This window comes from Calypte anna, chromosome 2, assembly GCF_003957555.1.
Source record: "Calypte anna isolate BGI_N300 chromosome 2, bCalAnn1_v1.p, whole genome shotgun sequence".
Lineage (NCBI taxonomy): Eukaryota > Metazoa > Chordata > Aves > Apodiformes > Trochilidae > Calypte > Calypte anna.
Genome location: NC_044245.1, coordinates 99,429,147 through 99,444,036, shown reverse-complemented (window position 1 = coordinate 99,444,036; position 14,890 = coordinate 99,429,147). Strand labels below are relative to the sequence as shown.

Sequence of the window (14,890 nt, the reverse complement as noted above, 5' to 3'; positions counted from 1 at the left end):
TTGTCTCATGCAATTAGTTGTTTTCTTGTATGTTTCCACTTGTTCATATCATGTGTGTTTTTCATGCAATTTAATCTAAAGTTTGCTTTGTGACTTTTTTAATGGAAAAAGTAGCTGTCATATTTTCAGTGCTGATGCAAATTATTTTTATTATTTAATGTATAATTTTAAAAGAATTATAAAGAAGGTTCTTAAAAATTATTGTGTGCCTTAAATGTTATTGATTAAATTTCATGTTTATATGAAATTCCATTTTCTATAATACATTCTTTTAGTGCCTATCAAGTCTTGCTTTTAGATGATGCAAGCATATGGCAGATTAACACAGCTCAGAACCTTTCTTGCTGCTTCTGCATGGATCACATGGAGGTGATCTCTGTTGGAAGACATGATTTTTGCATCTTGACATGGAAATTATGCTTCTTTTCTGACCCACTCTTAGAGGCAATTCCTGTCCTGGTGGTTTAACATAAACACAATTTAGATAATACACTGGACTGAATAAAAATGCATAAAAATGGCAACTACAACTTTTCTGTGAATCAGAGTATATGCATAAACAGAGTATCAACTCTTTTACCTATTTTGAGTTGAAAAGATGAAGCTGGTGTTTTTTTATCAAGGCTATAGGAACTCAGAAGTGCAGCAGAAGTTGAAGTCTCAAGAATAGTGTGTTTCAGGATCATAGTTGGGTTTGTTTTTCTTTAAACGTTTGAAAGAGTTCCAAAATAACATGTTGCTGCTATTACTAAAAAAAAATCCAGCAAACTTTCATTTAGCATATGACCATTACCTTCTGGGTATTTAAAATGTTAAGAAAGATTCAGTAAAATCAGCATATGAATATATGAACTATTTGTGTCAGCAGCTTAAATCCATCATACTATTTACTTGTTCATTGCTATAATGTATATTATAACTATGGCTTGTAACAGTGTATGTAAACAGATGTATCATTTAGAAGTTTGTTGCCATCTAGTTATATTTTAAGAGTAATTTGTACTGTATAAATGGCTTTCCAGAGATATATGCACATTTAAAAAAAAAACAACAACCTTTTTTTTTTTCCCAGGTCCCTTTACAGATGTAGTAACTACAAATCTTAAACTACGAAATCCATCAGATAGAAAAGTATGCTTCAAAGTGAAGACCACAGCACCTCGTCGATACTGTGTGAGGCCGAACAGTGGAATTATTGACCCAGGATCATCTGTAATTGTTTCAGGTAAAAACAAATATATGCAGTTCTAGCTTATGTGTTTTTAGGCCTTTAATTAAGTTCTCTAATGCTTCATTTTGAAGACTGTTTGAAGTGTACCAGCTTTAAAAAAAATTTTTTTAAAATAAACTTGCCCTTGATTAGTGGGGTGTCCACTTGCTGTAGAGCTGCAATGGTACATAAAAAATTCTGCTTAAAGAAATATTTGCCTTTTATCATATTTGTCTGCAGCTCTCTGTGAACGGAGGAAAACAAAGTTGGAAATGTGTAGTGACATTAACAGTACCTTTGACTAAATGTGTAGTGACATTAACAGCACCTTTGCTTCAGACTACTGTACTTGTGCTTATATATTGAAGTAGGCCATTTCTTAGCTGCTCTGATGTGTTTAAAATTTAACATTTTAGAGTTTATTGCATTAAAAAAAATCTCAGTTGCAAACTAGTTGTTTTAACCATAGTATTGGTCCATGAACTCTAGTTTCATAATTCTTCCATTTTTCACAGTAGCATATGCCAAGTGGCAATCATTTAAATGCTTAAAAAATGTTATTTTAAGTATGTAGAGCAGTTTGTACCACTTAAATTTGAAAAACTTTGTATGTACTCACTATAGAGACAATCACTCCTTATTCGTTTTTTTTTGTTTGTTTGTTTCTTTTTTAAAGAATCCTTACTTTTCAGCAGTGAATGAGTGTGAGCCATAAAAACAGACCGTATTTAAAACAGACCATATTTTCCTTTTTAGTTTTCCATGAAACTGTAGAATTTTGATAGCTGGACGTGTAAAGATCTAATCCTATGCTGAGCAGTACAATGTCAGAAGGATCAGTTGTTAACAATCATGGGAGCACACATTTTCAAGAAAATGGGGAGATACTAGCTACTGGTCTTCTGATTTTTGAAGGTCATTCTGATTAATGATTTTCGTAGGTCATTCTCCTGATGGTTTTGAGGTAAGAATCTCTAGAATAAAGGGGATTCTCAAACCAGTGACTGTAAGATGTGACCTACCATAATTCTCAGCCTTTGAGAGAAATACAGAGTAACTCCCCTGTAGGAGACACACTAGTTTGTTAATAGAATGTGATCTGTAGAACTTCAGTATTGCTTACCATGGACAGTCCAGACTCCTGCAGATGAAAGAACATTTTACTGAGAATTGGTTCAAAATTGAAGTAGTCAAAAGTTCATTTCATTCTTTATTTCCAACTTTGACTTAGTAATTTTATCTCAACTGTTTTCTCTCTCCTATCGAGGATCTTTCCTGTAGGTAGTCATACATCTTGATCAAGGTACTGCTGGATTTTCTGTTCAGGGAATGGAATAGATTGAAGTATTCCATTTACCTATCATAAAGTGTTTTTCCATAGTTACAAATCACCTTTAAAATGCTCTGAATACTTTGGTCTTTTAAATGAGGTGCAGTGCTGGAGCTGTAAACAATATTTCAGATTCAGGTTCACCAATAAAGATAAACAGTGTCATACTGCTCAGCTCTTCAGTTTGCATAGCAGGGAATCTTTGATATTCCTTTTTCTTTATTACTGGATCCTCATACAGTTGGTTATTCTGCTGCAGTGATCCCAAGATGTTTTCATGGGCAGTTTTTTAGTTACAGTGGCTTCACAATACTTTAAATAATTTATTTTCCCCAGTATATCAGCTTCATCTTTGTTTTTAAGCCAATAGTTTCTTTTAGGTCACACAGTGAGCCAAGTGTCCAATTCTTCTAGTGATGCACTTTATCTCATCAGTCTCTCAACTGAATGTTTTCAGTGCAGACTTACCTTTCAAATAATTAAAAACAGTTTTCTCTCACATTATGCAGAGAGAAATACTTGGTGAATACCATGGCCTGAAACTCTGTTCAGAACAAAATGTTGAGTTAGTATTAACCATCTTTAGCCTGTAGAAGGCGTTGCACTAATTCAGAGTCAAGTTTTAAAATTCATTGTTGATGTTATTTAACATAAATTTTAAGGAAGTCTGTGGGCGTTTTGCTTATCATTGAACTGTGAATCACTAGATAACCTTCTTCAGCCATGCTTAGATATTTTCTCCAATAGTACTAATTTGGTAAGACCTGTTTTTGTTACCTTGATGCCATAAATTAACTGTTAGCCATCATAGAATGTATTTCTTGTTAACTTCTTATGTTGATTTTTTCTTTTCCTAATATAGCTGCCTTCACAACTTCTAACTGCTACTCGTTACTGTTGTTCCTTCTGCTTTTCAGACCCCTTCAAGATTTATTTTGTGGAGATAAAGCCCTCCTATGTAGAAAGCCTAGGCCTTTTAACAAGAGGCTTGCTTTTATAGCTGTTTTAATTTACCTAGTAATGTTCTCTGGGCAACTCAGGGATTCCAAGCACATGTTGAAAACTGTGCCTTTGTATATTCATGAGATTTGTCCATGATTACTTAAAACGGTGAAGAGCTTGAACAGCTTTTTGAATTTGTGGATTGTCTTTTGCTGCTGCTTTTCAATTGAATGGGATCTTCAGCTGCTCCTGAATGGTCAAAGAACAGTTATTTATCTAGTTATTCAGGGATTCTGCCAGTGTGTGAAGTTCTGTGATGAGGGGAAGCTGGGTTTGCCATCTTTTAAGTTACTCCATCTGTTTCCCTGGCTTTATGAAACCAAAGTACAGCATGTTATTCACTAGTCTGTTGATGGAATAATTCTTAGAAATAATCGCTGTAGCATCCATATCTGGAAGAAGTATTTAGTTTGATCAGTTACTTTTTTGACTGCAGTGAGACCGGTGATTCAGGAAAACTGACTTTTAAGCCTTTCCAAATGTGATTGTTTGAAAGCATGTCAAAATACTGCCATTCCTTTATGTTATTTGTTTGCAAAATGTATCTGATTTACATTATACATTTACCCTTTGATTATGCTGCATGTAACATTTAAGGAAAAAAGCCAAGAAACAAAAGGAGACAAGCAAACATCTAGCAAACATCTGCAACTCCTAACTAGTATTTAAGGCCTAAAGTTAGGTGGCAATGTAATTAAATTTAGAAGTGACTTTTTTTTTTCCATAGGTAATAGTAAGTTCGGAAAGGCCAAGTTAGTAATTTTGGTGCTGTATTTAGTATTTTATAAACTAATGCAGTTCAATCCTACCATGGAGGGTTCACTCTCTGTGTGAGAGGAAGCATGCTTAACCATACACCCAGATTCAGAACTGTGGAAAATATTATTGAAGTCTACAGACTGCATTAGTTTAGAATATTTAGAGGTTGTTAAGAGTATACAATGTGGGGGTTTTTCTAGCTAAATTAGTATTTCTGCTATAGCATTTTAACTGCTGTAAAAGAGGTAAATAAACAGATACTTCTTGATAGGACTCCATAAATATAATTACTGAGCTTGTTTTTCTTTAAGTCATTATCTGAAACTACTTCAGCTTCTTTTTTAATTTGGTAAAAAGGTAAATTGAGGTGGAATTCCCATTCTTTGGAAGATAAGGGTATGTATACTGTCAAATAATTTATCTCTACAGTTCACTCTGAGTTCTCATCAACAAAGACCAAATTGCAAGTCTACACACACATATTTAAATATAATTCATGTGGTCCTTTACTCCTCCCACCTGGAGTAAGGCAACTAATTCTTTCTGAAAGGAGACAAGGGTGCTGACATAGTTTATTTCAGAGTCTTCTCCACACAGACAATATGGTTGGAGGTAGACTCTGCTGGTTGTGTATCCATCCCTTTGTGTCAGCAGTCCCCAACACTACCATAAAAAAACTCATATATTCAGGTATTTCTGCAAACCCATATATTATGCCCCTGGATGTGCAACTAGATGCTATGGAAGTTGCACTGGAAGTCTGCTGGTCTGTATTACAGACATCATGTTATTTCAGACATTGTGAGCTAAAGAAACCATATGGAAAGAAGTGATACCAGGGTGACCTGGACATGTATTTAGTTGTATAAAAACATAGTCTACTCCTGGATGGCCTTGTACAACTTGGGTGGAGGTACTGTGCTTCTGTAATTAAAGCTTTCATTGTAGTGCTATAGTAACAGTGGATCCTGTATGGATATTTAAAATTATTAACTTTAGAAACACGAGTTTGACAAACAAAGCTTTCACTTTTGGGAAGCTGAAAGCCTGAACTGCTTGCGTACTCTGCCTCTGGTACTGGTAGTACAAATTACATTGTGTCAGAAATGTGTGGTTTCATCCAGAAAGTTCTTTTGTTTTGTGTTTTAAATCTGCATTGCATTATGTTGAAAGCTGAAAACACAGAGAGGAAATACATAAAATGCAAGGAACGGTTGTTAGGAGTTTTATTTTACTGTTTCACTTTAAGGTGCCTTTACAGGGAATTTAATTTTGAGTACCATTCCTCTTTCTTTGCTGGTAGAGTGCACTGAAGGCCCAAAATGTGCTATGGAATTGAAGTCTGTACCTGGATTTAGGAATACTTTTGAACAAGAACTGTAAGACTGGCCTTAGAGTTAGGAGTATTAAATCTGCATAAAATGTGTTGTGTAGTTACTGCAAATCACTATGAATATCTTTTTTAAGAGCTCTCTATGAAAATGTTGGAAAGAGGTATTATTCCAGCCCCAGGTAGCTTTACCTCCTATAATAACTCTAGTTTGAATTAAAGTGAGGTTGTAGTTTTGTTGCTTATCTTAGGTTAAGCAGCCCTGATGCTTGGTTATTCTACCTAATGCTGGATTTCTGTTTTTCTTTCCCTCTTCCCCCCCTCTTTTTTTTCTTCTTTCCCCCCATCCTTCTCCCTCTCCCCTCTTTCTTTTTTTTTTCTTCTCCCCCCTCCCCCCGAGTATCTGCAAGTAACTCACAGTGTGTGCTACAGTGCTTTTATCTTTGGATTCACTTAATCATAAAATGTGTTTATTCCAAAGAAAAATCATGTGGTGTTTGCTTTGCTTAGGATTTTTTTTTTTTGCTTACAGTCTCTGTTCATACTTACATATGAAATATCTTTTAGCTACGGTAGTTACAAAATAATAATGTCAGCTACACCAGGATCTGAAAAGCTTTTCTTCCTCCTTGATACTAGTGTGTATCTGCTTATTTTCAACACTTCCTTTGTATTTTAGCTTTCAGTGTCTGTTCAGTGAGAAACATATGTAGAGTGAATAACATGCTTGTTACAGTGATTAGCTGAGGAATCATTGTTTTATGCTTTATCTTTTGGACAGTAATGCTTCAGCCCTTTGACTATGACCCAAATGAGAAGAGTAAACACAAGTTTATGGTACAAACAACCTATGCACCACCAACTATTACAGATATGGAGGCAGTGGTAAGTAAAAATGGGGTGAAACAACTGTTGTATACATTTTCTTAACTCAGGCTTAAGTTTAAACAAATCATGGTTTTAGGATTTATTTTTGGAGAAAAATGCAATTTTCTGTATGACTTCCATAAATGATTCAGGGGTTTCAGTATTGAAATAGAACCTCATTCCTTAGAACTGCCCTTGTGAACAGGTTGAATGGAAATAGTATTGAATCTAAGCTGAGGTCAGCTTAGTGTTGAAAGGTGAGCAAGTTTTATGCAAGGCAGAGGAGGAGAGAGGGAATAAAGGATAAAGATGAAGTTTTTATAAGTCACTGGACTCCACTAGACCTCTGCAGATTTAGGCTCTGTCTCCTTATACAAAGGCAAAGACTACTGTGGCATCAGTGTTCACTGGAAAGAGTAGAAAACCTTTTAGATTTTGTTAAGCTTTTGAGACATTAAGCTGAGCAGCTAATACCTCTCTTGTTTGTTGGTCTGATTTTACTTTTTCTTAATGTGCTCTCATACCTCTTGGTTATGTGTGGTAAGTGAAACATAAGTATTTGGTGAGGTTATAAAAATCCACTTTAGAAATACCTTTCAAAGAAGTCCTTTCTCAGTGTGTTCAAGTATATAGAATATTGAGAAGCAAATCTTGCAGAATATTTGTAATTGTAGTTGGAAGTTACTGTACAACTAATGCCACTGAAAAAAAGAGAGCAATAAAGGATGTTATGAAAAGCCTTGGATATTCTAGCCTGTAATACCTGCACTTCTAAGGTAACTTTGGAGGGCCCATTGCTGGAAAAATCACCATGGACTTCAGATCAGTCTGTGAGTGTTAAGATTTGAGACAACCACATTAAGGTTATGCTTTGAAAGTGAATTCTCTGCTGAGCAGAGAGATTCTGTTGTATTTTATAATTAGTTAAATATATTGATAACTATTAGAAATGTTTTTTATAAACAGCTTTGAAAAGTTCTCAAGGCCCAAATTTCAATGTATTATGCAGTAAAAAGAGGAAGTGGTTAAACATCTAAAATGTGAAGAAGTAAAGAAATTTATTCTGGAACTAAATGTAGAGTCACTAAAAGGTGTTTTTCAATCTCCTGTTTAAAATTAGTGCTTCCAAGATAGGACATAAGGAGTATGTTTATAAACTGACTCAGGTGGGACTTGGGTCTCATTGAGTGTTAAAGGAACCACTGTGTTGTCCCCTCACTATCCCTTGTAAAGCTCTGGATCCATCCTTGCATTTAATTCATTAATCTCTATTTCCAAACTTCAGTTTAACCGTTTCTAGCTTTCATTACTTTGCAGTGGTCAAAGTGATCAAAGACATTGGTCAGAAGCAAGTTTCAAAATTGCAGCAAGGGTAAGGGCAGTATTCAGCTATATAGGAGGCAAGTCCTAAGAGCAAGCTTATGAACTGTTGAGATACTTGTATGAGTCTGACATTTTAAGTAACTATATTAATTGTTATCTTAGTGGAAAGAAGCAAAACCTGATGAGTTAATGGACTCCAAATTGAGATGTGTGTTTGAAATGCCCAACGAAAATGACAAGCTGGTAAGTAAGAGAAGAGTAAGACACTGTCATACACAGACTGGTAGGATCTCACAGAAATTTGTTTTGAGTTCTTTTCAAACCTATTTGAGTTGTTGCTTACATGGATTATAGGAATTTGTAAGAAATTAAATTGACAGGAGGAGTTTCTGATATATAACTTCTTGAAGATTCATAGATTCATAGAATCACAGAATAGCCCAGGTTGAATGGAACCTTGCAATACCCTTTGGTCCAACCTTTTATTGGAAAGGGCACCCTGTCCAATCGCAAAAATTATCATCTTTTTGTTATTTTTATTATGGATGTGCTTTAGCATGTTATTGCTGTTAAGTTAAAAAAAAATCTTCAATAATGCATACAGTGAATAGTTAATTCCATCATTTGGTTTTTAAAGTATTAAATGATTTTCAGTTTTAAAAGGCATTTTTAATTCAATTGAATTAGAAAAGGAAGTATTGAGCATAATTTAATGCATGCCTTGGGAATCCTAAATTAATTTTTTTTAATCAGCAATAAAGACAGGTAAACAAACCATCCCCCCAATGCTCTTACCAATTGCATTTTTTTTTTAAGGAGCAATTTATGAGTTGCAGGCTTCAAGTGTAAACTGCCTAAGTGTGTGTCAAATGTTAAAACTGTAAAGGTTGAGCATTTATTTTCAAGACACTTAGTTGGTTACTTTCTCTGTTTTTTACCTTCCTGAAAAGCTACATCTTAGATATTAGGAAAAGTAAATTGTTTATAATTTTAAAAAATGTGTAATGTAGTGAGAGAAATGTGTATTATACAAGTCTTTTGTACTCTTTAATGTGGTATCTTTACAGTATTGATCGTGCTTGTTGTTTATATTTTTCTGAGTAGCAATCATAGGGTTGCTTTAGCAGGTGATTTAATCAATCTCTTAAACCTGGCAATGAGAAATCTGCCAAGTTTTGAGGTTAAGGCTCACCTGCCACCTTAGGATATACCTACACCAGGACACAGGTATTTCATTCCAGTCAGCAACAGCTGTCTTCAGATGCCTGCCAGTCACATCCAGGAGATTGACATGAAGAAACCAGTCAGTGAGGTCAAACAGCAGCAAGGTTGTTCCAGGGAGAGAAATCTTTAATGAAGTTTCAGTGCTGCTAAAGGAATTCAGTTCAGCTAGCAAACCAATTAAAAAAGCAACAGCTCCTCATCTTACTTATGATACAAATATGTTGGTCTCTAAATCCAGTTAGGAGCACCTGTGTGGAGTGGCAGGATTCATCTCAGTCTATTTATGGCTGCATTGTAAAAAAATATAAAATGCTGGTAGATGTTGTAGACCAAATAATTACTACTTCTAAAGAAATTGTTGGGTTTTTTTGTTGTTGCTTTTTCATTACATAGATGTATTTGCCTTTGAAAAGGTTTTCTATTAGGTTTAGTACTTACCTTGGATTACTTTGGTTATGAAAGATGCAGCATGGTGGTGGCTAAATTAGCTGTGTAGGCAAGCAAGTAGGAATGCAGAATCCTGTGAATCCTGATGTGAGCCATTTCTAAGTGTATTGCCATGTGAATGCTTTGTTTTTACAAATGGTAACCTGGGCTATAGAGCTGAATCCATTAATTATTAAGGTCTATTGAAGATCATTGTATATTTTGAGCAGAGCTGTGGGAGCTAAATTTTTTTTTTTTTTTTGGCTTTCTGAGAGCTTTTTATGTGATTTTTCTCTTGTACTCAAAATTAATTACATGTATTTCAGAAATGCTGTGAGACTTAAATTTCATGTCTGTACAATAATTTGTTTTCCTTCAGTAAAAGGTGCTCTAAGTGCAAAATACTTCAGCCATACATACTTCATAGCTGGTGACGCAACCAGTTTTTTTTTTACTCTTTTTTTTTCCCTTCTTACTCTTGCAGGATTGCTTTTTTCCTTTTATTTTTTCCCCTCAAGCTCAAATCCTGTTTCGTGTATTTTATGCCATCTTTTGGATACCTGCTGGGTCAGTGTCAAGCAGCTGAAGTATGAATTTTTGTCTCAGTAACACTTAGTAAACAGTGAAATCTTCTCTTGCTTTTTAATATTTGAGTTAATCAAAATTGATAACAGAAGTCTGTTGGGATTGCTGTAAATACAAACTTCATTGAACTGTAGTAATAGCTGGATGGTTTCAATTTTAAGCTGTGGATAATTTTTCTCTAGGTAAGTAAAATTCTCAAGTCATTCTTAATATTTGTAGAATGATATAGATGCGAGCAAACCTGCCCCAGTATTGAATACATCTAAGCAGGATGGACCGATGCCAAAACCACACAGTGTTTCACTTAATGACACTGAAACAAGGAAGCTGGTGGAGGAGTGCAAAAGACTTCAAGCAGAGATTATGAAGCTGACAGAGGAAAATCGGCACCTGAGAGTAAGTTTTGCTGCCATGTTTATACTGAGTGGCTTCACCCTTCTTGAATGAAACCTCTGGTTTGTAGTTAGGTCAGTAGATGTGTAGTCCAGATAGTGGTAGAGCTGTTAGAATGTCAATATGGGTTTGTAATGCAGTTTTACTGTCCTATATATACTGTGTGTTTTAAACTCCTCAGTGACTGGGTCTTTGTGATTGTCGTGGGTAGGATAATAAAGTGATGTAATTTTCTTATTAAATTAATTGGTGGTCTTAGCTACTTGCAGTCTACATCAGAGATAATGAATTAGTAACTTTTATTATAAGTGCATAATTATTCATTCTTAAGAATGAATAAACCAAAGCAGCAGCATTCTGCATCACAAATTTTCAGTGAAGAACAATTGTTTGGCCAGAGGAGTAAGTAAAGACTGCTTTCCAGTACCTGTGTGTAAAGGTGTCATTTCAGTAACCTGGAACTGGTCAATATGTGATTTTGTTACTTTTCTATATATTAACTTTTTGGTATCTGACAATTTCACTGGCCATGGTAGCCTTTTAAAGAACTATGAAAAAAACGTGTCTGCACAACAGCAATTCTGGGAACATCACACAAAGGATGTTTCTCTTTAACATTAAGAATTACTGGTACTTAATTCTAACACATAGTAGCTAAAAGCAAGATTTTTCGTTGTGCCAAGCAGGAATTTCATAATCTTTCTTAACCTGACTATGGAGAAAGATCAGTGGGTTACCTGTTTTTATTTGAACTGTGATGGTCTGCTGCGTTCATATTTTGGATTTTTATGCAGTGTAATGTCATTTTGAATTCTTCTTAAACTTCAAATGTTCACCAGTTAATCTGGCCATTCATCTTAATTTGTAGAACTGTAGAAGAGATGTGTTCACAAGTTTTTCTCCTCTGTTTTTTTTCCCTCTCAGGATGAAGGCTTGAGGCTCAGAAAGGTAGCGCACTCGGATAAATCTGGATCACCCACAGCTTTGGCCCTCAGAGAGAATGGCTTTAATCCTCTTCCTTCACTTCTTGTTGTAATTGCAGCCATTTTCATTGGATTCTTTCTAGGGAAGTTCATCTTTTAGAAAGAATGAGTGAGAGAAGCATGCAAAATGCAGCTTCCTTTTTTTTTTTTTTTTTTTTTTTTTTTTTCTTGGCCAGAAAAAAGATTTGTTTACCTACCACTTCATTGGTAGTATGGCCTAAGTGGCCATTTTTGTGTACAGCATCATAACAGGCTTTGCCTATAATGATCCCGCACGGTTAGAAAACACAATCTAGAAAGACAAACTGTTCAGCTACTGGACAAAATTGTACATTAAGTCATCAATAGCAGGTGTCAGTTGCACAGTCAGTCCTTTCTGAAAATTCATAAATAAAGAATTGTTCTTTCTTTCTGTGGTTTTAATAAGAGTTCAGAAATTGTTCAGAGTCTTGTAAATGTTATTTTAATAATCCTTTAAAATTTTATCTGTTGCTGTTACCTCTTGAAAAATGATTTATTAGATTGCTAATCCCACTCATTCAGGAATATGACAAGAGGTATTCTGGGGGAAATGGTGCCTCTTACTCTGTAAATTTTCTCCATACCTTACTTTGCTAATACCATGGCAGAATTTCTTTCTTTTCCCATGTGAGGCATTGTAGAGAGTTCTTCATCCTTAAAATCCTGTCCCATAATATTTAACATTACGGAAGAAATAAAATTGTTAACAGATTTTTCTGCTGGGTAGCCTGTTTGTGTGTGTCGTACTTTTAGAAGGGATTCCTAACAAGTTCATTGTTCATGGTAATTTGCTACTTGTAACCAATGGCTATTTTGGAGTTTATTTGCTTAAGTATCTGGCTTAGACTGTTGTAACTGAAATTTGGGGAAAGAAGGAAAAAAAAAAGGCTTCCATTCAATTTCTTTTTTTTAAAAAAAAAAAAGTATGCTTTCTGGCTGCTTTCAGCTACAGAGAAGAGATGGTTATCAAATTTGTTTTGGGACAGAATAATGTGGATATTCAGCAGTTACAAATACCAGACATGAATGTTTTAAATGTATTAACAACTTGCTTGGATTGTGCGGGAGTGTAATAATCAACCTTCTGTTCCATTTTTGGATCTTCTGGGTGTCTTCCAGTAGTCAACATTATTCTTTGATTTCATCAGGGTACTTAATTCACATATACTACCTTGGTTTGTAATTCTGTTTTAGAAAATAAGAAAAAAATGCAACTTGTATGATTCAGACACCCATAATGAATTCCATGATGCAGAAGAGTTGATGTTTGAGTGAGCCTCAGTTGCTCACCATTTGAAAATGAAAATACTTTTTATGTAACTCTTGACAGATCAACCTGTGTTAACCATGTATAGCTAAGTTTTAAAGAATACATTTGGGGGTCTGAAATGCTTCCCTGCACTTAATCTTATGTCTTGCCTCATCTCTATGTCATAAAAATGAACAGTAGTATTGGAACAAAATGTTATCTGTACTTCTGACTAAGCATAATCCAATACAGGGAATTGTTAACTGAAAAGCTGCAGAAGGATTATACTCCTGTAAGCAAAATTGTGTATGCTCTTGGACAGCTTGACTTGATGTGGTGCAGCTAAGTGTGTTAGACCTTGGTATATGCACACCTTATGTAGCTGAGAAAAATGTTCTAGCAAAGATGTACGTTATCTTGGTTGCCTTTGATTTCTAGTGCTTTTTTTTTAAAAAAAAAAAACAGAACCATAATCACATTATGTTGTCATTGCTCTCTGTGATAGACTTTTTTATAAAATCTTGCAAATGTGCAAGGAAGATGATGAAGAAAATGCAAATACTGCTTATCTTTTCACTTAAGCATGCAAGCACAGATGTTTCCAATTCCTTGTTCGAGTGTCTTCATTCAAGTCTCCTTCCATCCCAGTGACTGGAAAAACTATGTTAAGGTCTTGATTATTTTGGTTCAGCTGGTTCAGAGTCGTGTAATTCTCCCAGTTTTTCTCTAACAGAACATTGCTGCATCAAACTTCCATAGCCTGTTCCAAACTGATTACGTGGAAAATAACAGAAGCAATAGTGTGCAGGATGTAGTTTGCCTCGGACAGAGCAGTCATTCCTGCCTTGAAGGGTAAAGGAAAAAGTCCCCTGGAAGATCTTTAAATGTTCACAGCATAGTGTACGGAGGGTTTTGAGGGTAGCTAGCACTTTCTGGGCTTGAGAGCAGAAAAAGGAGTCATTGCTGAATGCAGCTGACTCAGGTTTTGATGTCTGGCAGCAGAAATGTTAAAATAACAAAATCGTATTGGAATAACTTTTTTCATAAACAAAAAACAGGTGGTGGTAAAACTTGGTCATGGTTTAAGTAATGTCTTCAAAGTGAAAGTGCTCAGCAGTCTGATAACCAGTGTACTTACTAATGGTATAAGGAGACTGTCTTGGTTTCCAGTAATCCCTTCATAGCTGTATATAAAATGTAATGCTAAAACTATTTTGCGCTCAGGAGTCACTTTGGATGAGATCAACTGTATTCAGTGAATTATGTAATATGGATTAAATTGTTTGTCTTTGTTCCTGAAATGGTTAGAACTTCTTGCTTTGTCCGCCTGCTTACTTGTGTGTGTAAGCACTGGGAAATTCAGTCTCTCCACTGCTCCTAGTGATATGATCAGACAATGATGCCCAGAAAGTTGTATGAGGCCAAATGGGTAACTTCAGTAAAATATGGGTTGTAGATTGCCATTCTGATTTCTCAGAAGGGCAAGAGGGAACAAATATATGGTATCAAAGTAGAATTTAAAGTTTTTATGAATACAGCACTTTAAGAAAAAGGTAATATGACAGTTCAGGGGGGAGAAAAGCCTAGTTAAATAGAAGTTACAGCTTCTGTAGTAATTCTGGGCACCAAATTTAACCCACTTTAGAAGTATATATATCTATATATATATATATGAAATTAATTTAAGGAAAAGTTACCCGTATAGTCGCACAAGATATTTGTGCAGTTCTACTCATTCTCTAAAAGCTGTTGACAAACACTTTTGCCCAGGCTTGCATGTCTCTGCTGCTATGATTGAAGCAAATTTATGTGTAAGAAGCAACCAAACACTAGCTCTGAAACTTCATCATCCTCTTGGGAGGAGGGAGGGTGGAAGAGGGAGGTAGAAGGTGAAACTTTGCCAAAGGGGAAAAGACAAAGTCAATAAGCAAATCTTATCTTTCAGGCCTTCTTCAAAGATATTAAAAGTTGAAGTGTTAATAAACCATTAAAAATGTGGTAGTGTCCTTTTTGTTTTGGAAGGTCTCCCTGATATGTATGTTCTGTAGACTTCTAATAGTGAAAATACATTTATTGAGTCCACTTTGCAGGTGGTGTGACTGCCCTGCTTCTTGATTCTGCTAGTAAATAGCATGGAGTTGCCTTGAATGAAGATTTGGGGTTGGAGGGAAGAGCAGGTGCCTGAATC

The 14,890-nt window shown here is 35.3% G+C and overlaps 1 protein-coding gene across 1 annotated transcript in view; it reads left to right on the top strand.

Moving 5' to 3' along the window:
* VAPA (VAMP associated protein A) overlaps positions 1-14,003 on the top strand; it is a 30,755-nt gene extending 16,752 nt beyond the window's left edge. Inside the window, exons 2-6 of the mRNA XM_030444322.1 lie at positions 1,073-1,225; positions 6,413-6,516; positions 7,984-8,064; positions 10,276-10,452; positions 11,374-14,003. Coding sequence (XP_030300182.1) covers positions 1,073-1,225; positions 6,413-6,516; positions 7,984-8,064; positions 10,276-10,452; positions 11,374-11,532 — 674 coding nt within the window. The 3' untranslated portion in view covers positions 11,533-14,003. The remainder of the gene's footprint in view (positions 1-1,072; positions 1,226-6,412; positions 6,517-7,983; positions 8,065-10,275; positions 10,453-11,373) is intronic.
* The last annotated feature ends 887 nt before the right edge of the window (positions 14,004-14,890 follow it).